At 51.9% G+C, this 21,856-nt stretch overlaps 2 protein-coding genes across 2 annotated transcripts in view; one reads left to right on the forward strand and one right to left on the reverse strand.

Moving 5' to 3' along the window:
* Nucleotides 1–6: 6 nt before the first annotated feature.
* DNALI1 (dynein axonemal light intermediate chain 1) lies at nucleotides 7–13,258 on the reverse strand. Its single transcript, XM_004704956.2, has 7 exons — nucleotides 13,187–13,258; nucleotides 11,999–12,472; nucleotides 11,185–11,330; nucleotides 4,369–4,538; nucleotides 2,943–3,121; nucleotides 2,507–2,671; nucleotides 7–986 (listed from the first exon to the last, which is right to left on the reverse strand). The coding sequence occupies exons 2-7, from the start codon at nucleotides 12,077–12,079 to the stop codon at nucleotides 951–953; spliced, it is 777 nt and encodes a 258-aa protein (XP_004705013.1). The 5' UTR covers nucleotides 12,080–12,472; nucleotides 13,187–13,258; the 3' UTR covers nucleotides 7–950.
* A 450-nt stretch (nucleotides 13,259–13,708) lies between these two features.
* The window catches only part of SNIP1 (Smad nuclear interacting protein 1), a 14,012-nt gene continuing 5,864 nt past the window's right edge, over nucleotides 13,709–21,856 (forward strand). Inside the window, exons 1-2 of the mRNA XM_004704957.2 lie at nucleotides 13,709–13,996; nucleotides 16,025–16,127. Coding sequence (XP_004705014.1) covers nucleotides 13,773–13,996; nucleotides 16,025–16,127 — 327 coding nt within the window. The 5' untranslated portion in view covers nucleotides 13,709–13,772. The remainder of the gene's footprint in view (nucleotides 13,997–16,024; nucleotides 16,128–21,856) is intronic.

Raw genomic sequence — 21,856 nt, forward strand, 5'->3', positions numbered from 1 at the left:
GAGGACCTCTCTGCTGAGGATTAAGTCCCTCCGGCCACCTCAAGGGTGCCCTGCCCACTTGAGGGGTTCCAGGAAAGTGCCTGCAGATGGTATGGTGCTTGGGAAACTTGACTGACTGTTGGGAACCCAGCTGGGTGCCTGGGCCACCCTGGTCTGCCCTGAATTAGAGATGTCTGCTGCCAAGCCAGTAGTCAAGAGTCTACAAAACCAGAACAGGCCTGAGCCACCGACGGGCTAGTTTAACTTAAGAACTGGAGCTGTCTATGGCCTGGTCGTTAATCATTAAAACTGCAAAGGGGTTTGGGGTGCTCGGGTTAGGTTGGTTTTCTTCTGCAGGATGGGGTGAGCCTTACAACTGGAGGGGAATCTGAGGTGCAAAGACAGTGGACACCCCAACTTGTCTATCTTTGCAGCCAACATTGACTTTTCCTAGGCGAGACTCTGCCATTGTTTTCCTAAAGAAAGGGGCCCCGGAGATCTGGCAGGTGGCATGCGTTACCAAACCGAGTTCCAGAACAAATCCCACTAACTGCTCTAGTGTGAAGCCCCAGTTAACGTCCAGAACGAACTATGGACCCCAACAGTCAGGAAGGCGGAAGCAGTTTCATTTGGCCAGAAATCTGGTGGTTCGGAGCGGTAAAAAAAACATCGCTTCAGCTGGGAGGGCACCGCAGACAGGCTGATTCTCAGCCTAAACGTTTGAGTTGGCAAATCCCAAAGCAAGCTGCATACTGAGACTAACCTGTGCGACCACCTCCGGCGCCCCACCAGGAGCCTGGCTGCCAGGCCTTAGCTGTTTCACGACATGGGGGCAAGAGCGTTGACTTCTAACAAGTATGTGGGTGGTGATCAGGGGCGGGTAGATGGCTTGTTCACTCGTGAAACTAGCTTTTTATTACAAAGGGCTTACGATGGGAGAGTAGACCTTCTGTCAACCCATATGGAAATTATCACTTCTTTGGTGCAATAATGCCTTCCAGTTGGGCCTGAAAAATAAAAATAAGAGCTCCATTAATATTTGAAACTAGCAGCCTAACGAATAGTTGAGAGGTGAGAAAAATTCTCTGGGAAGAAGAATCCAAAGGCTGCCACTCCAAGCCCCCCCCCCCCCTTTGTTCCCAACTCCACGTTTTCTACATTAGCTGGTTCTGCCTTGGCGGGTGAGCTGGCTACGTTAGGAGAAACCAGAGCTGCCCTGGTTTCCATACAATAACAGCTCAGGGTATAATATAAAGCCTGAAAAAGGAAATTGAATCAAAGTTGTTGAAATGGTGGTTTTTCAGGGCTCAGATTTCAGGCCTGAGTATGTCTGCTAAGCTAAACATTTGGTTCTCTGCTGGGACAAGAGGTTTGAGAAACAGCACATTTTCGGTCACTCAGACAACTTGACACCCAATTAGAGAAAATTGCTACCAGGGAGCAGGGAGCTGTCCATCTTGTATGTAAAGCTTCAGACACTTGGGAGTCCCTGTTCTGGCAAGAGCCAGTAAAATAATTTACTACCCTACTGTGTGCACTGATGTTTAAGTAGGTCTATCAGAGACTGCAAACACTGCTTTATTTGCAGTGCAGCTCTGAGCCAATAAAAACAACTCGCTTGTAAAAAGTCCTACACCTCAGGGACTACAAGGCAGCTTGTAAAGGCTGGAAGGTGCTGTTGCCACCACTGAGGACACTAGAGGAGGAACTCTAGGCAGATAAGGGAAGTGGCACCGGGGACTGCTAAGTAAACAGTCTGGAGCCTGGCTGTGAGGGTTCTGTTACTGCGTCACCAACAAGACAGGCTGTCCTCTTACTACAAACCCTTCTTTACCTCCAGTGCTCTGCTCCTTGGCTTTAGTGCCCCAAAGCTTGCCATTCTCAAGAACGTGAGCTTCCCACAGGCCCGGGGCTTCAGCAGCCTGGGAGGAGGGAGGGCCACCCAGGGCTCTTCTGGCCAGCACCAGAAAATGTCAACAGACCCCATTACATAGAATAGAACTTCAGTCAGCAGCAGAGGCACCTAGCGGCCTGGTTGAAACAGTGCTGACCCCCAGACAACGGTGCTCGGTGCGGGCTCAAGAATTTGTCTTGCTACCAGTTGCCAGGTGAGAAGGAGGGTGCTGGCCTGGGCCCATCCTTTGAGTGCCCGAGTTGCAGGGGCCCTGGGGTCTGGTGTCCAGCCTGCCAGCCCTTAACACCAACTCCCCCATCACCTCAGCTGGTCAGAGAGCCAGGGCCACAGTGCCTTTCAGCACACACATGGGAAGCCCCTGACGGCCTCAAATGCCATGCCACAGAGCTGAGGAAATGCCACTGGCATAACACGTCCACAGAGCCCGTGGGGAGACCCAGGCCGCAGGAGGAAGACCCCCAAGTCCCAGCTATGGCTGGGGAAGCAGAGCCACTTTGGTCCTGAGGATGGACAACTGTTCTTGGCCAAGAAAGAAGCCTTCGCTGGAGAGCCAGGCTGAGGGACCCGGTGTGGACTCTGGGCCCTGGCAGATGGGAGTCCCGGGTGACTGACCTTGAGCTGCTGGTTGGTGCGCTTGAGGAACTGGATCTCCTCGTTGTGCTTCTTCTCCTCCACCTGCCGCCTCTCGCTCTCCCGCTTCTCGGTGGCCTCACACTTCGCCTTCTGCTCATTCACTTGCCTCTCCAAGTCTCTCTTCTCCGTTTCCAGCTCTGTAATCTGAGGGCAGGGAGCCCGTCAGCCGGGCACGGCACCAGGCGGGCTCCCTGGTGGGGAGGGGCTGTGGGTTCAACTGTCCAACTCAAGCTATTACTAGAGTCTACATCGGTGACTGGCATGAGCGTCCCCGGGGAAACCAGCCACGTGGACTTGGGTGGCTGGTCGGTCACCAGGGGCTTCCCTGAGCTGGTGCTGGCATGAGAGTGGGGATGTGGAGAGCGCACCCTGGGTGGGGTTGGCCGTGACACAGGCTCCTGGGGAGGCCACTCACTCTCCTCTCCATGTCCGACTTCCCCTGCTCGGCCTGCAGCGCCTTCCTCATGCCGAAGGCCACGCTGCTCTCGTACAGGGTCTGGTAGGCGGCGACGGTCATTCGGATCTCGTCACGCACCCGAAGCAGCAGCAGCCCCCGCTCTGCACAGTTGATGGTGACTTCTCGGATGAGCTCATCTGCCGTGCACACAGCTGGGTCAGGGCGGGCAGCGCACCAAGACCACCACGGACCACCTTCCTACCGGGAGGGCCTCCTGCTTGGGGCAGGGTTCCAGGGGAGCATCTAGGGAGCCACAGGGCCACCACCGGCTATACTGGGCCCTCAGGAGCAGCAGGGCACCCAGGCACATCCTCCCTTCCCCTCCTCGGGCAGCAACGGCACGATTCAAAGATTTCGCCTCGGTTGGATGATGGTGGCCTTTTCCCAGCACCTGGGGAGTCCTGTGTGCCCCTGGGTCTAGGACCCCGCCCCCCCGGGGGGGGTGCAGAGGACCAAGCTCTGGGCTGCTGACCAGAAGAGTGGGGGTTCAAACCCACCAGCAGCTGCTCGGGGAGAAACGCAGACTGTTTACATACAGCTGTCCAGCCTCAAACCCAACGCTCCCCTGGGGGGAGGGGGAGGGGTCCACCTGATGGCAGTGAGCTTGGTTCTGTGGTTTAGGCCTTGCCCTGGGGAGTCCATAAGCAGCAAAATGAAGGGGAGCACCCCACCAGCTGCTGAAAAGGTGGAGATCTGCACCCACAGACAGGCACCCTGGACAGTCAGCTTCTGAACGGTTCCAGCGGTGGAAGCCCAGTGAGCTGGGCAACGACTGCGCCCCGGTGTGCGCTGGAAGAACCACCTCCGCAGAGCTGCCCGTGCTGCTGCGCCTATAAGCCGGCCGGCCAGGGCGGCCAGCCCCGGTTCCCATTAGGGCCCGTGATCATTTCCTGCTCCTCTTCCTCGCACTTTTTGAAGCCTTACTGCATTTTTCTGGACAGAAGGCCCAATGTTAATGCCTGGATCTACATCAAGGCAGAACATTTATTTTCCCGAGGAAAGCATTCACACGTACTTTTCCAGAAACTCTGCAAACCACCAATATAAAAAACGCAAGCTACAGGAAATATACAAAGGGGCTTCAAAAAGTTCGTGGAGAAGTAGAATGAGAAGATTGTGGGATTTGACCACAGACTTTTTGAAGCTCCTTCATATGCTTTTTCACCCAAGAGATTTGATCTTATTCCCAAATCTGCTAAGCAGTGAGGCACCCGGTTTTCCAGAAAGAGCGTGCCTGGCGGGTGAGACACAGAGCATAGAGGAGGGTGAAGAGGGTGTGCTCAGCAGTTCCCGGTGCGGGAATGAGCACGGGGAGGGGAGACCTTCCACGTGGCTGCGATCGATCGGTGTGAACAGGGAGGGTTGGGGTCGGGGGTCCACTCACCGAAGCACTGCGAGTAGAGCTCCCGGCGCACGGGGCAGATGCCGGTCTCCCGGGCCTGCCGCTGCTGCAGCTTCAGGTCCAGCTGCTCCTGGAGGTGCACCACGTCCATCCTGGTGCTGGGGGTGCTGGACACTTGCTGGATCCATAGCTGAGTGTCTTCCACCCACTCCCTGCGGCACAGACAGCACCCGCCGAGTGAAACCCACTGGCCCGAGGGCCCACCGGATGAGAGCAGAGAAGCCCTCTGAGCGGCCTGCCTATGCGGGTGGGCAAGGAGCCTGCCAGCTCCAGTCACCCCCGCTAGGCTGCCTCCCCAGGGCCCTTCCATGAACCCATCAGCCCCCTTCCCGATCCTGCCCTCCTCTTGCGCGGAGGGCACACGGAGCTGGAGGCGTGGTGGCCATTCCCAACGGCTCATGGGGTGACAGACAAAGGACACCTCAGACCTCGCGGCAAGCTGGAAGGGGTGCTGTGAGTCCTGGCCAGTGGGGCATGGCGGTGGCAGGAGAGCCTCAGATGGATGCTCCTTGGAGAGGATGTTGGTGCCACCGAGGGAAGGGAACCAGCCAGAAAGCCACCCTTCCTCTGGCCTGGTGATCTGCTCCCAAGGGTCCCGCCCCTTTGGAAACCCCATGGAGCAGTTCTCCCCTGCCCCAGGACGTCGTCCTTGTCAGCACCTAGCCACCACTCACCTGAGCCCACACTCTGTCACCAAGGAATTACATGTAGAAGAGTCGAAAAGGTGTCATGTGTGAAGGTCTGCCTGCCCCGCTACCCTCCGAGGCATGCTGATGGGTACATGTCACTCCAGGCGTGCCAATGGCTGCCCTGGTCCCCAGCTCACTGGAGAGCTGTCTGCTTGGCAGTGCTCAGGCCCCCCCTGCCGGCCTCTGCTGAGCCAGCACCGCCCATCAGCTATCCGCAGGGGCGGAGTCCCCCAAACGCGGGTGGCTCACTCAACTGTTAGTCAAAACCTCATCACCTTCCCTCTGGAATGGATAGCCCCACATACAGCCGCTCCATACTATCTGAAGTGCAAACTGGGTGATGACTCTCGTCTTGAAAAAGTCTCCCCAAGGACTCCCATTGCCACAGCAGTAGTAGTCACACATTTTAGCTGTGGCCTACAGTGAAAAGTAAAGGTGACGCCATGACCACACACACACACACACACACACACACACACACACACACAGCTTAGGCACAGAGCTCTACTTGGCAGTGCTCTTTCAAACATCGATCCTGCTTCTGTTCTAGCCCATCCTACTTTATTCTTTCTTTCTTTTTTAATCCTGGGACGGATTCTCTACCTGATTTGACACAGGAGCTCCAGTGGCATAGTGGTGATACGTTGGGCTACTAACCTCGGGGTCAGGAGTTGGAAACCAGCAATTGCTCCTCGGGAGAAAGATGAGGCTTTCTACTCCCATAAAGATTTACGGCCTTGATAACTCGCAGGGGCAGTGCTGCCCTGTTCTATAGGGTTGCCGTGATCAGAACTGACTCAATGGCAGCGAGTCTGGTTTTGGGTAAATGGGCCTACAGGTGCCCTTCACCATCGAAGTTCCTGCAGGATTACTCCCTGTCACTTCCTCTCTAGGCCCCTCTTCCCGGAATGACCCCCACCCCCACCCCACTTGCCTGATCAGCTCCTTTCCCCAGCTTCACAGCCAGCTCTTTCCTGACCTTCTGTCCCCCCTTGCTAGTTCCCCACCCCACCCCCCAAACACAAAACAGACGGCCCCTCTGGCATCACTGCTCCCTGGGCAACTCACAGCAGGTTCCAGCCGGCCCGCCCACAGGACCTGGGCCATCCTGTCAGGTCCTGAGCACTGTGCAGGGAGGGTTTGGTCTACATTGGTCTTTCAGCTTTGTGTCCTCAACACATAACGTAAGGCCTGGTTTAGAGTTTGGAATTGAGAAAAGAATGAGAAGATGCAACATATTAAAAGGGGGGTGGGGGAAGGTTGATATATATCCCCAAATGTAGACCACCTCGACCGCCAACTAGAAACCTAGTGCAAGGCTCCCAGATCGCCCTGCCTAAAAGGGTCCCTGTGGATGAGGCCATGGAGTCCTAATGCAAACAGAGTGGCTCTGGAGCCCAGCCCTGCCTCGTCAGCTTTGGCACACAACACTAGTGGGCAGTGGTGGCCAGGTCCTCACTCCTGCCAGGACAATCCCACCCCCGTGACTGAATATAACCAATCACAGGTGAAGCAGAGGTGCCCTGTGCCACTGATGGGAGCATTAAACTCCTGCTACTCACTGGTCTGCCGGCCTCTTTCTTCTCACATCTCGGTGATCTGGGAAGAGCTCTCGGGGACTATGAATCCGGAGCAGATGAGCATAAATCAGACTTCTATGAAAGGAACCAGACTTTTACCGATTTGCACTGATCACTGGAAGAGATTTGCTGAGGTTCAGCTTTCTCAAGCCAAAGGTATGGTAAGGGTTGGTGCAGGGATTTCTTTTCATGGGCAGGACTCCCCCAGTTGGAAATAGGTGTCCCAACATCATTCTCTGAATCAACAAATGTTTTCTGAAATGCTTACGCTTGACTGGGCATACAGCCAAGTCGTTATTCTCGTGGAACTTCTATGCCAGTAGTGGGGGGAGGGACAGACTACAACCCAGTGGCTATGTGTCAGCCAACGGTCACTATGGCTCCAGAAGAAGACAGCGGGCAAGGGGAGCGTGTTGGCCAGGACATGCTCTTTTATTGTCAACGAAGGCCTTGTTGGAGACAAGACATTGAACCAGACCCAAGTAAAGAAATAGAGGCCAATGAATGTACAAATGTGCTTGACACAATTGATGTGTGTATGGATTGTGATAAGAGTTGTATGAGCCCCTAATAAAATGATTTAAAAAAGAAGAAATAGAGGCAGGGAGGGAGGGGATAAAAAGAGGAGCTGATACCAAGGGCTCAAGTAGAAAGAAAATGTTTTGGAAATGTTGATGGCAACGAGTGTGCTCAATACAATTGAATCATGGAGTCATAAGATTTGTAAGAGCTCCCCCCCCCACCCCCGAGAAAATGATAAAATAATAATAATAAAGAAATAAATAGAGGCAGCAACCAACTAAGCTGTAACTACTGGTCTCTCCCAGTCCAGAGCAAAGAAGAGTGAGGAAAATCAACTGAGAACGTGGATATAATTAAGCCGATAAGACTAAAGGATCCCATGTGCAAATGCGCTTTACACAATTGATGTGTGTATGGATTGTGATAAGAGTTGTATGAGCCCCTAATAAAATGATTTACCAAAAAAAAAAGGAAATTAGGAAAACTAAGAAACAAATAGAAGTGGAGGGAAAAAAAAGACTAATGGATCCTGCAAACATCAGCCTCGATGACTGAGACCAGGAGAACGCGATGGCCCGGCTGCCACTGTCAACTGCTCTGAAAGGTCTCGGATAGAGTGGGAGAAAGATGTGGAAGAAAACCCACAGTCGTACGAGAGACCAGGCTTACTGGTCGGACAGACATTGGCGGAACTCCCGAGACCAGGGTCCCGAGTCACCTCTCAGGACTGGGACTGCACTCACCCTCACGGCTGTTTTCAGTCCAGCAACAGACGAGGCTCTAAGGGGCACACGCACACTAGGGAGGTGCACGCACCTTCGAATAATCACCCACTTGAGATCAAGGACCAAGTTCAAAAGGAAAAAAGGAGGAATGGAGAGAGTAGAAGTTGGATAAGTGATACTACATTGCGGGATCGCAGTCTGCGGCATGAAACAATGTGTATCCATGGCGGTGGGGACAGCAACTGGCCAGGCCCAGAGAAGGATAAGGCCGGAGTGGAGTCTCAAGTGGATTGGGAGCAGCCACCCAAAGGACACCAATTGGATCTCTCTCCACCTGGACCAGCACAGAACGAGAGGTCCAGGAACCAGAACAGAAACTGGCCTGTGGTCGCCGCTGTGAACCTCTTGCCATGTGACCAGGAGAAATCGATGGTGCTCGGCTACCATTCCTGAACACTTTGATCGAGGGCCCACTAGATGAGCCTGGTCAAGGTTTTCGAGTCCGTAACAGGTTCTTCAAGGCACAGAGGAGAACATGAGGAGGCAGGGTCCTCTGTGAGGAGACAATGTGAGAATGAGGACAAACGGCTGGCAGAGGTCGTGTGGCTTTAGCACAGTGAACAAGAAGGGTAAGAGGAGATAAGATGCATGATGTGGTTAGGTAGCTAGAGACGGGGACAGGGGGTTGTCCCTCCCATGCCTGCAAAGGCCCCCTAGAGGAGGTTGGAAGGGAATCCCTTAGGCACCTAGGAAGACCCCCTAACTGAGCATACTCCAGTTCAAGCCCCCAGCCAGGTGGGCAGTACACCTGGGAGGCCCAAACTAGGCCCAGGTGGGCTTAATTCAGCCAATGGGGTCAACCAATGCCTTCAACCAGGCCTCCCCAGCCAGAGGTGTGAAATACCCTGGCCCGAGGGAAGGCCTTTCTCTGCGCTTTTTATCACGCTCCTGGTCAGGGGCAGGTGGAAGTAGGAGACGCACATGCACCTCCCGGGTGAGCCCTGCTCAGCGCCTACTCTGGGCTTGCTTGGGACCCACATGCACCTGCGCTGGGCCTATTCCAGCGGGACCCACAGCCTCTCTCTTCTCTTTTACCCTGGCCCAGCGCCCGCTCTCTCTGGCCTCAGTGGCTCACTGGTGGTATGCTGTTCCGTGAGTTTGCTCCTGTCCAGCTGTGGGCCCCAGCGCAGCTTCCAAACAGCTCGGCACGCTTCCCTGAAATAGCGTGTACCCCTGAGACTGCAAACCTGAAACTTCTCCCACCCCTCATAAAAACTCACACGGATCACAAACCAGGCTTCGGTGTGAATTCTTTCTCATGCAAAGCCAAGAGCCAAGGCGTTACGCATTTGAGAAACCTCACAATGCCATGGGCCGGAGCACGCCAGGTCCTCCAGGCCATGGTAAGGAGCTTTGATTTTAGCCTAAGTGAAATGAGCAGCCACTAGAGGGTTCTGGGAGAAGGTTGGGATGGTGTGACTTCTGATTTAGGGGTGAAGAATAGATTGTCACGGCCGAGTGGAAGCAAGACTTCTAAGTAGACCAGTGGTTCTCAACCTTCCTAATGCTGTGACCCTTTCATACAGTTCCTCCTGTTGTGGTGACCTCCAACCATAAAATTATTTTCGTTGCTACTTCATCACTGTCATTTTGCTGTGATGAATCGGGAAACCCCTGTGAAAGGGACGTTCGACCCCCAAAGGGGTCTCCACCCACAGATTGAGAACCGCTGCGGTAGCCAGTCACTTCAGTCCCGGGGGTGAGAACCAGTGACGGGGAGCAAGATGGTAGCGGAGCAAGTGGTCAGGTTTGGGACATCATTCGAAGGGAGAGCCAAATCATATGATGAAGGGCCGTCTGCCCTTTGCCACCCTGTGAGTGACGACGACGAATGAAGGGCAGCCCGGGCGGCTAGCCAAAGGAGTTAGGATTTCGTGAGAAGGGGTTAGACTGGGGCCGAGCAGGTTGAGGAAGGAAGAAACTGCAAGTCAGCTGCAACACGTTTTGAGCTTGAGATGTCTACGAGGCATCTTCAGGAAGATGCGGAAGTACAACACGTGGGTCTGAAGTTTAGGAGGGAAACGGAGCCGGAAAGACGCATTTGGGAGTCATCAGCATATTGTCACCGCTCTTCTCGGCCACAGAGTCAGCCCCCAACTCGTGGCAGCCCATGCATAAAGGAAGGGAAGGCTGTCCAGTCTCGTTAGACCGTCCACATTAGCAGTTGCAGAGGGGACCGCTATAACCAGATCTTTCTTCCTAGTCTGTCTTGGATTGGATGCACCACTGAAACTTGTCCAGCATCCCAGCAACACACAAGACGAATGAGTGTTGGCTGCACATGGGGCACATTGGATAGGAATTGAATTCAGGTTTCCCCCGTGGGAGGTGAGGATTGTCCCTTACCTCGGACCCACCAATGCCTCATCATTAGCATGCTGCCACCACAGCTGCCTCTGAGTTAACCTCACTCAAGGTGACCCCGGTGTGCCGGAGCTGACTTAGGCTCCCTCCGGCTGTCAATCACCAGGTCTTCCTTCCGCGGTGCCCAAACTTCCAACATTTTGGTTCGCCGCTGATACCATTGAGGGAGTGAGTCATTTGCACCAAACAAGGACTTCTTACTCGCTTATCCCAAAGCCAAACTCTCTGGCATCCAGTGGATTCTGACTCAGCTCCAACTCTGCCATCGAGTTAACCCTACCCCTATCCACCCTGTAGGACAGAGTAGAAGTGCCCTGGTGGTTTCCGAGAGTGGAACTCTCGACAGGAGTGGACATCCTCGGCTTTCTCTCAGGGAGCAGCTAGTGGTTTCTGACTGCTGACTTGGCAGTTGGCAGCCCACTGTGTAGCCAGTACATCCCCAGAGCCTCCTTTTCTGACTCACAGAGCCCCTATAAGACAGTGGAACTGCCCCTGTGGGTTTCTGAGGCTGTGAATCTTTTATAGGAGTAGAAAGCCTCATTTTTCTCTCAAGGAGAATTGGTGGTTTCTAACTGTTGACCTAGGGGTCCACAGCGCAGCGAGTAGCCCACTATGAAAGTCATGAGACTACGTGAGGGCACGCAGAAAATGAGGGTAGATGAAGAAGAGGTTTCTCCACCCTCCCCATTCAGTCGCCTGCAAGCTCCAGAAGCTCTGGAATGCTGGGGGTGGGGTGGGGGCAGGGACGGTGGAGGAAGGGACTCCAGCAGGGGCTAGAGCATGCTGCCTCTCCCCCACATCCCCCAATTCTGAGACCCCCAAACTTCAGTCTTCTCCCAGCCATTGCTCTTTTTTTACCTTGGGGGCAGAATGGCATTCAAGATTTCTTCCGCCTGCTTTGTAGGGTCTGGGACACAGGATGTTGAGGGGACCTTGGTCTTTGGTGGCTGTGGGACTGGCCCTGAGGGTCCAGGCTGCTGGGGGCTGACTTTCAGTGGCCGAGCCTAAGAGGAGGCAGGTTAGGAGGTAATTCAGGCACTCAGATCCACACGTCCCAGCCCCTCGGAGTGCACCTCCTTGCCCACTCTTTCCCCCACTGTCCTTCCCAGCTTCACCTTCCACCTTTTCAGCCGAGGTTAGGTCTCAGAGGCCAGGAATTGCAGCTATTCCCATCCTGACCCAATGCTTCTGGCACAAGGGCTCAGACATCTGTCTCCACCCTTCTCTCAAAAAACGCACTCCATCGAGTTGATTCTGATTCATAGGACAGGGGTAGCACTGCCCCCGTGGGATTCGGAGGCTGTAAATCTCTACTCCTCTCTCCACGGCTGAGCAACTAGTGGTTTCCAACAGCTGGCCTTGTGAGTGAGCAACCCAAAGTGTAACCCATTGCAGCACCAGGCCTCCCCATACCTCTAGTGATGGGGGAGTCACTACCTCAGCTACTCATCATCGCCTGGTCATGTCCTTCCCCATCCTAAACCTTGCCTCTAAGGTCACACCCAGAGTCTGGGTTTCTTGTACTCTCTCCACCCTCCTTCCCTCCTTCCCCGTCCTAATCCCCTCTGACCCTCTGTCCCTGCAGCTTCCCGACCCTCAAGCGAGGCTCTGCCTTTCTCCTCGTAGCTCCCGGGCTTCCCCTGGCCCGCCCCACTCCCAGACCCATCCTTACTTTGGGAGTCCGTTTCTCGGTGTTTCGGCTCACCAACACCGGCGTGTCATATTTGAGCAAAGAGTCCGCTGGGGGAATCATGGCGGTAACGAGGGGTAGTAACCCAGAAGTGGCCCCTTCAGTCTGGGCCTGTTTGCCGTCACCATGGAAACCTCCCCTCCCAACTCCATGATCTGGGCGGGGCTTTGGAGTGAGGCGGGACTAGCAGCGCGAGACCCCGCAGCGACCCACAAAGGTTCGGCTTGGTGAGCTTCTGGGTTAGCTTCCGTCTCCAGTTCACCATTGTTGCTCCGGGGCTTTGGGAGGCAGCGGAACCCGGGCTCGAGTCTGCGCTGCTTCTACGGTGCTCGCGATTTGAATGGACGTGCCCCCTTCGTCGCGAAGATTCCCAAAGGCAGGCCTGTGGAGCTTCCTCCTGTTGGGCTCTTTGTCTCTTTAATAATCAATGGAAATACGTCAGCACTGCAGAAAGTGCTGGGAAGGAAGGAAAAAGAATGATTTGTCCACAGTCCACTGTGAGTGCATTCCCTCCTTATCTTCACGCGGCCCTAAACATACGTGGCGTCTGCACCCAGGTTTGTATCCTGTCCTAAGTTTAAACAAGCCTGTGATCTTCTCCATTTGCCATTCGGGTTTCCCCCGAGACCCCAAAATAGAGCGTTCCTATGCACCCGTTCCTAAACGGAAATGACATAAGCAAAGAAGCAATTGTCACTAATTGGTATCTGAGGGATTTTGAGCATTTCCAGACCGAAAAAAAAAATAACCTAACAAATCGAAACCTAGCACATAAAACCTGAAAACAAAACAACCCCCCCCCCATGTTTGATAAATACACAGCCTATATAAAGTAAGAAACGTGGGAGATGGGGGAGGGAGGGATAAAGGGGAGCGGATGTCAAAGTGTTCAAAGAGAAAGAAAATGTTCTGAAAATGATCTTGGCAGTAATTGTACACTTATGCTTGATCTAATTGAATTGTGGGGTTGTTATACTAGCTGTAAGCGCTCCCAGTAAAATGATTTGTTTTTAAGTAGAAATAATGCCGTGTAGTCCAGGGAAACCCAAACCGACCAAACTTACTGCCGTCAAGTCGAGCCTAGTCGCAGCGACCCCAGGGCAGGGCAGGGCAGGCGTGCCCACGGTGAGCTTCTGAGGCTGCAGCTCGGCGTGGGCGTAGCAAGCTCACCTTTCGCCGGCGGAGTGGCTGGTACTCGAAGTGCTGACCTGGCGGTCAGCGGCCCGTCGCGCAGGCACTGCGGGTGCCGCTCCGGCTGCTCCGAGTGCCGCCAACACTGAATGCTGGTTCCACGTTCCACCTTTTTTCATAAAAGCGGAAATCCTCTTCCGGCGTCTGTCGGCTAGTCTGTAGGCCTTTCCTCAGAGTGGACTTGGGGACAGCAGGGGATAACTGGATCGCGTGTGCACACAGCAGCATTATAGGTCATCCGCGGGCTACCGTGCCAGCGAGTGACTAGACCGCTCCCTACCGCTGGACCCCTAGGTTATCTCTGTGTTTTATTATGACTGACAGCCTTGAAAGTGCAGTTCTCCCAGATGCTAATTTTCGAAACGTGAAACTCCCGCCGCCGGAGTCCGTCGCGAAGGCCCCGCCCACCGAGGGGCGGGGAGAGCCCGTCACGTGACCGACAGCTCCCGCGAGGGTTTCTGGGAATTCCACAGACCTGGAAGCGGAAGCCCGGAGGTCAAAACGTCAGTTCCTTCTACGAGCTGAGCTCAACGGACCTGTGCTTTCCCTCCACCGAGCCCCTGAGATGAAGGAGGTGAAGAGCGAGCGGGAGCGGGGGCGCCGGCGCAGGCACCGGGACGGGGACTTGGTGGCGGCAGCGGCGGCCGTGGTGGTGAAGCAAGAGCGCATCACCCCGGACCCCGAGCCTCCCGCCCACCGCCGCCCGGACGCCTGCCACAGCCCGTCCTCGCCCGCTGGCGAGCCGGGCCGCCCGGGGCATCGCGGGAGCCGAACCCGCGGAGGCAGCCGGTAAGTGGGCGAGCGGCCTGGCATAGGTCTTGAGTGTGTTCCCTGAGCTGGGAGGACGGGGCCACGGTCAGAATCAGGCCTTGGGTGCTGAGCCCAGCACCTTGGACTTCATCGTGGAGGTGGTAGAGCTTTGCACCTGCACCTGGGCTTGCTCAGGGGGAAGAATCCCCCCCCTTCGTCTCGATGCCCCCAGCACCTAGCAGAGTAAGGCCTAGCAGCGAGCATGGATTGTGTTTTAAAGTTAAGCAGGAGATAATTCCGTCTGCCAGCCAAGCCATGTACAAGCGATCTCTTTCCAATTAAGGACCTAGCCCCAAAGGCTTACCCCCATGGAGGCCCTAGGAAGTTTACCAGGTAGAAACTGAAAAAGTAAAATAAAATACTGCCTCTTGCTGGACACATTCATGTACTCGATCACTCAACATTGTTTAGAACAGCGGTTCACAACCTGTGTGTCGCCACCCCTTTGGGCGTCGAACGACCCTTTCGCAGGGGTTGCCCGATTCATAACAGTAGCAAAATGACAGTGATGAAGTGGCAACGAAAATAATGTTATGGTTGGGGGGGGGGGGTCACCACAACATGAGGAACTGTATGAAAGGGCCGCGGCATTAGGAAGGTTGAGAACCACTGCTCTAGATGGAGAATATATAAAATTTCTCTTACTGGCTAAATAGTATTCCATTGTGTGTAGTTTTTCCTTTTTAAAAATTATTCTAACAGGCATGAGAGTGTATCTCATTACCGTTTTAATTTGCCTCTTCGTAATGGCTATAATGTTGAGTATTTTTTATATACTCTTTGGCCATTTGGATATCCTTTTTGGTGAAATTTTTACTGGAGTAGAAAGCCTCGTCTCTCTTCCTCAGAGAGGCTGACGGTTTTGAACTGCGGATAACCGGTACAGCACCAGGGACCTAGGGGCAGATTTTTTTGCTCTCAGCCCTAGAGCAAGGTCTTTGTGCATCTCTTCAGCTTCTGCTTTCTAATTTCCCTGAAAACCGTCACTTCAAGCCGATTCCAACGCCAGCGACCCTCTAGGGCAGGGTAGAACTGCTCCTGTGGGGTGCCGAGACTAATTCTTCACCAGAGTAGAACGTTCTTGTCCTTCTCCCTCCGGGCAGCTGGTCTCAAACTGCCTGACCTTGTGGTGAGCAGCCTAAGTGACTGCCTTAGACAGGAGGGATAGGCCCATGTGAGTGGAGTATAAGGATCCAGGGGCATTGCTGGAATATGGGAAAGAGAAGGAAGGGATGTGCTCATGGACTGAATGGAATTGTGTGCGTGGCGGTGGTAGTGGCGGTGGAGAGGGAATAAAGAAACAGTAGTGACTTCTAGGTTTTGCCTGGAGAGTGTCAGTTACTCAGATGGCATAAACTAGGTGAAGAGCGAGTCAGAGTTTTATCATTCTTTCCCCTTAAACCATTTTATTAGGAGCTAATACACATATCGCTCCATGGCTCAATCACAGCAAGCAGTATTGTACAATTGCTACCACAATCAGTTTCAAAATATATTCTTCCTCCTTAAACTCCTTGACATCAGCTCCTCTTTAGCCCACCCCCACCCCCCGCCAGGACTTTTGTTATTTAATTGAGAAGGTTCCCAAACCAACCCCATTGCTATTGAGTCCATTTTTACTCCTATCAGAACAGTAGAACTGCCCCACAGGGTTCCAAGACTCAATCTTTATGGAAGCCTACTGGCCACCTTAATCGCGTGTGGGTTCAAACTGCTGTTCCTTTGGTCAGCAGCTGCGTGTGTAGCCATCGTGTCACCAGGGCTCCCTGAGAAACTCCTGACTAAACCAAGTCACTGCCATCTGGTCCATTCTAACTCAGCTACCTTACAGGACAGGGTTGAAGTGCCCTGGTGGGAATACCCTAGAGTCATATGTCGGTCTGGGACTGGAGGGACATGTTAAGAAAGTGAAGCAGCTTCTGGCTCTCTTTCTGTCGTTAGTGGAGACCTTCACAGGTGTAGTGTGATAACTGAGTTCAAGTCCTAAGTGTACCATGTTCTGAAAAGGTCCCCAGCCAAAAAGAAAAGCAAATCCTCAGGGAGAAGGAGCAAGTCTCCACGGAGCAAGAGAAGCCGAAGTCCTCACCACTCAACAGTCAAAGTGAAGCAGGTAAGCGAGGGGGGGGCACGATGGTTCTCGGGCCAAGTCTGTGTATTTGTGTGCAAAGGGCTTTTCTCAAAACCAGGGCATGGGATTGTACATATACTTCATCATCCCATTTATTTTCAGGTGAGTGTAGATTCGCATGGATTTGTAAGAAAGCACACAGAGAGGTGGTTCTCTTTACCCATTTCCCTCCATGGTAACATTACAACCAAAATCCTGCTGGGGTTCCAGATTCTTAATGCTATCACCACAGTGCCCCCCTTGTGGTGCCCTTTTACAGCCACACCCACCTACCTCCCCCTGACCCTCACACCACTCACCTGTTCTTCATTTTTATAATTTTATAATTTCCAGAATGTTATCTAAGTGGAATTAACGTGGTCTTTTAGGATTGGCTTTTTACTCAGCAGAATTCTCTGAATTCGCTCAGGCTGGTGTGTCGATCGCTGGTTCCTAACTAGTGTCCCATGTTTTGAATTTCTCCCAGTTTAACCATCCCCCTATATGAGTTATTTCTAAAACTGGGCAATATCTGGGCCATTTCCAGTTTGGGACTGTGATGGAGAAAGTTACTGTATCACCATTTAGATACAGGAGTATAATTGCAAGAAACTGCTAACCTTTCCCAGCACGGCCGTCCCATTCTACATTCCCACCACCAGTACATGAGTAATCCTGTTCCCCTGCATCTTCCCAGGCATTTGATGGAATCACAGTGTTTTGTTTGAGCCATGGTGCTAAGTGTATAGTGTAGCGCATTTGGTTTTAAATTCTGTTTCCCTAGTGAGTTAATCCTGTTGACCATCGTTGTATGTGCTTATTTACACTCTGTATTTACCCCCACAGGTGAATTATCCCATTTTCTAATTGGATTGTGTGTATGTTTTGTTTGTTGGTTTTTACTCCTGGATTTTGAGAATTCTTTGTATGTTCTGGTTATTAGTCCTTTGTTGGGTCTGCAGTTTGTAAATATCTCTAACAGTCTTAGCAGGGTAAGTTTCTTATTTTAATGAAGGCCAGCTTATCCATTGTTCCTTTTGTGAATTATGTTCTTGGTGTCCTGTCTAAGCCAGCCCTGAGTCCCAAAGATTTTTCTCTTGTGCTTATTTTTTGTACATTTTACATTTCAGTCTTGATCCACTTTGAGTTTGCTTTTTACATAGGTGTGAGGCGAAGGCGAGGTTCTTTTTGTTTCTGTTAGCCAACGGCTCCTCACTTGCTCTCGTAGCAGTTGTTGAAAAGGCTGTCTTTCCTCTTACTCCTTTGTCAGATACCATGGGTTGTACTTGTGTGAGTCTACCGCTCTCAGCTGCAACTCACTGCATCGAATCCGTTTCTGAGGCTGTGATTCTCTATGGGAGTAGGAAGATGCATCTTGCTTCCACTGGGGCCATGGTGATTTCACACTGCTGACCCTGTGGTTAGTGGCCCGACCTGTAGCCACTACCCACCAGGGTTCCTTTTGAGTCCACCTGTAGGTTCTCCTGGTCTGTATGCCTGTCCGTTCCCCGGCACTATGCAGTCTTGAAGATGATCACCCACCTGCCCACTGCCGTCACGTCACGTTTGACTCACCCCCAGCTCCTGACGCAGAGCGGTCTGCCCCGCAAGCTCACCAGGACTGCAAATCTCTATGGAGGCAGGCAGCTCCATCGTGCTCCTGCAGCGTGGCTTGTGCTTTTGAGCTGCCAACCTTTGGCAAAAGCCCATTGCTTAACCCACCGCACCACCAGGTGTCTGCTGAAACATATTCTTCTTTCTCAGGTATACTGCCTCTTTTAGTCCCTTTGTCTTTTCCTACGTGTTGTAGAGCCATCTTGTCTATATGTATGCATTTTTAATCTTGTTAAGATTTTGCTAGAAATTGCGTTAAACCCTGCATATCAATTTGGGGTGAAAAATAACATTTTTACTAGGTTAAGCCCTCCAGTCTGTGAAACCCAATGTGTTTTCCATTGTACCTCACAAGGAAAACAAAGCAAAGCAAAACTTCACTCCCCAAGGTACCTACTCTGATCATTGATGCTGACATCTTTACTCTGGTTATGTAATTTTCTCCGTGTGTTGTGGTGGGCTGGCGCTATTGAGCCCGTTCTGACTCGTAGTGACCCTGTGTGCAGTAGAGCAGAGCACTGCCCAGTCCAGTGCCATCCCCACAGTTGCTGGGTAAACTCGTGCTGCAGCAACTCTGTCGGTGCACCGCACCGAGGCATCGCCCTCTTTTTGCTGCCCCTCCACTTTCCCAAGCAGGAAGTCCTCTCCCTGGGGCCGGTCGCTCCTGGGCTTGGAGGTACATGAGGTGAATGAAGCTTGCCACCCTCACTTTTCAGCTGGTCGAGTCCCTTCCAGGACACATCTGCTGGTTCACCCGGCAGGCCCTGCTGCTCTCAGGATTTCTTCACCGCACTGCAACGCAAAGGCATCAGTTCTTTGGCAGACCTGGTGTTGCACAGTTCATTAATTTTGCCTGATAAATACGTGTGAGTGTAGATTTGTGATGTAGTTGTGGCTAGGAAGGCTGTCTACAGGTGCGCCGCTGAGCAACTGGCCAGGTTGCCATTAACTGAAATTGGGAAAGTGTGTGGGAAAAACAGGTTTTAAGGTGATGATTAAAAATTCAGTTTTGGCTCTGGGGTGATGAAAATCTTCCATATCTTGATACTCTGGATATATAAATTTATCAAAGCTCATCAAAATATATACTTAAATGGGTGCATTTTGCCACATATAATTACATTTTCACAAAATGGGTTTTATTTGTCCATTTTAAGCTGTTTTGGACATAGCGAGATGTCCACTCGGCGTCCACGTGGAAATGAGTGGGCAGTGACAAGCAGGAGAAACGGCTGGGCCTCATCTCCATGTGTTGCAGTTAGGTCTGTTGAGTCAGCCCCAGTCCATAGCAGCCCTGTGTGCGGAAGGGTGAAGTACTGCCCGTCCTGTGCGATCCTCGCAGCAGTGGTTATGCCTAAGCCAGCTGTTGGGACCGCTGTCACTTCATCTCGTTGAGGGCCTGCCTCTTTCCCCTCGAACAGCAGCGACTGAGCTCTCCTGATGACACGTCCAAGGTACCTGAGACAAAGTCTTGCCATCCTTGCTTCTAAGGAGCATCCTGGTTGTTCCTCTTCCAAGACAGATTGGTTTGTTCTTCTGGCAGTCCACAATACTGTCAGTGTTCTTCACGAGCACCATAGTTCATATGCAGAGTCTTCTCTGGTCTTCCTTAGTCGTTGTACAACTCCCACGTGCATATGAGGCCACTGAAAATACCATGGCTTGGGTCGGGCACACCTTAGTCCTTAAAATTGCATCCTTCATCTTTAACAAGGTTTTGTGCAGCAGGTTTACCCAATACAATGGGTTGTTTGATTTCTTGACTGCTGCTTCCATGAGCATTGATCAGGGGTCCTCAAACTACGGCCCACGGGCCACATGCGGCCCGCCGGGTGTTTTTGCCCTGCTTTGTTTTTCACTTCAAAATAAGATATATGCAGTGTGCATAGGAATTTGTTCATAGTTTTTTTTAAAACTATAGTCCGGCCCTCCAACGCGTCTGAGGGACAGTCAACTGGCCCCCTGTTTAACAAGTTTGAGGGCCCCTGGCACTGATTGTGGATCCAAGCAAGGTGAAATCCTTGACAAGTTGGACCTTTTCTCCATTTATCATGATGTTGTCTGTTGATCCAGTTGTGGGGATTTTGGTTTTATTTACAGTGAGTTAGGAGCCCTGGTGGTATAGTGGTTATGCTTTGGGGCAAAAACTGTAAGATCAACAATTTGAAACCACTAGTTGCTCCGTGATAAAAAGATGAGGCTTTCTACTCCCATAAAGAGTTATAGTCTCAGCAACTGACAGGCCTCGTTTTACCCTGCCCTTTAGGGTCCTTATGAGTTGGCATGGACCCGATGACAGTGAGTTTACATTGAGTTTAAATCCATGCTGAAGGCTGCAGTCCCTGATCTTCGTCAGCAAGACGAAGTGTATGTTAAGATGTACTTAAACATTGGGATTAGGTAACATACAAAGGAAATGAGAAAAGATGAGAAATGAGCAGAGCAAGGACTGAACTCAGTGGTGAGCCCTGTGTAAAGAAATCAGGAAGAAAACGGGCAATCAGCAAGAGCCTGGGGAGAAGGAAAAACAAGAATGTGGTGATGCAGACACCAAGAGAAAGCGGTGTGCTGAAAACAGAAGGGCTCTTGTCAGATGCTACTGCTAGTGAAGTCAAATGACAACTGAGAATTGGGCATTTGGATTTAGCAACCTGGAGTTCATTAGTGACCAAGCGTGACCAGCAGTTTTCAAGGAGTATCGGAGTCTCACTGGATGGGTCAAATGGATAAGTGCTTGACCACTAGCTTAAAAGTTGGCAGTTCAAACCTACCCAGGGGCCATCTGCCTTCACAAGGCCTCAGACCCCCTGTAAGCACTTCTCCAGACACATGGGGTTACCATGTTGGGATTGGCTCCGTGAAAACCTGATGTGAGAGAAAGGAAGAGGGGGAGGAGAGGAATTACACGGTGAGGCGTTCTAGTGCAAAGGAGAGTAAAGCAGAGTAGAAACCAGCATGGGAAGTGGAATCAAGAGCAGAGAGTGTCCCTTTGCTGGTGGGCTTTGCCCATCAGTGAGAGGAAAATAGATTTAATAGAGGAGAGGAGAGAATTGCTGGAATAATATTTGCAATGAGGGTATTGATTGGATCAAGTTCCCAGATGTAGGAACTATCTTTAGGTAGAAGCACAGTTCATTATGGTCAAAAGAAGGGAAGGGCATCATGAGATTAGTCCTGGTGGATCTAAAGGCGATCGTCATGGTAAGCTTGTAGGGAGAGCTAGCTGTTTCAGGTTCCCTCTTGACAACGGTCTTTGAGACAAAAAAAAAAAGTAGAGAGTCTTAACTCTGAACAAGTAGGCCCCTCTTAACCCCTGTGAGTGGCATGAAGAAGAAACAGGTGATGGTTTTTCTTACCATTAAAGTGGGATCTGTTACAAGATCTTTTATTATGTTTTCCTTATCAACATGAAGGAAACTAGCTCTTTGCTAATTAGCTTCCCTGCATCTGCCAGTCTATTTTTAATTTTTTTAAATACTTTTATTGGGGGCTCTTACATCTCTGATCACAATCCATAAATTCCTCCAATGTGTCAAGTACATTTGCACATATGCTGCCATCATTTTTAAAGCATTCTCTTCCCATTTAAGCCCCTAATATCAGCTCCCCATTTCTTCCCCCTCCCTCCCCCGCCCATCCTCCCTTATGAACCCTTGATAAGTTACAGATTATTATTTCCATATCTTCCATAGCCCTCTGTCGCCCCTCACCCACTTATTCGTCCCCCTGGGAGGGGGCTCTAGATTGATCCTTGTGATCAATTCCCCTTTGTCCCCCCACCCTCCCCTAATCCTCCTGGCATCTCTACTCTCCTTGTTGGCCCTGAGGGGTTTATCTATCCTGGATTCCCTGTGTTTTGGGCTCTTATCTGTAGCAGTGTGCATGCTCTGGCCTAATCTAACTTGTAAGGTAGAATTGAGGGCATGATAGTCGGGTGAAGGAAGCACCAGAGAACTAGAGGAAAGTTGTTTCATCGGTGCTATACTGCACTCTGGCTCATCTCTTTCCTGTGACCACTCTGTGAGGGGATGTCCAATTGTCTACAGATGGGCATTGTGTCTCCACTCCATGCCCCTTCCCATTCACGGTGGGTATGGTTTTATTCTGGGTCTTAGATG

Source organism: Echinops telfairi, unplaced genomic scaffold (assembly GCF_000313985.2).
Source record: "Echinops telfairi isolate 266 unplaced genomic scaffold, ASM31398v2 ScPeMD7_7457;HRSCAF=8495, whole genome shotgun sequence".
Taxonomy (NCBI): Eukaryota; Metazoa; Chordata; class Mammalia; order Afrosoricida; family Tenrecidae; genus Echinops; species Echinops telfairi.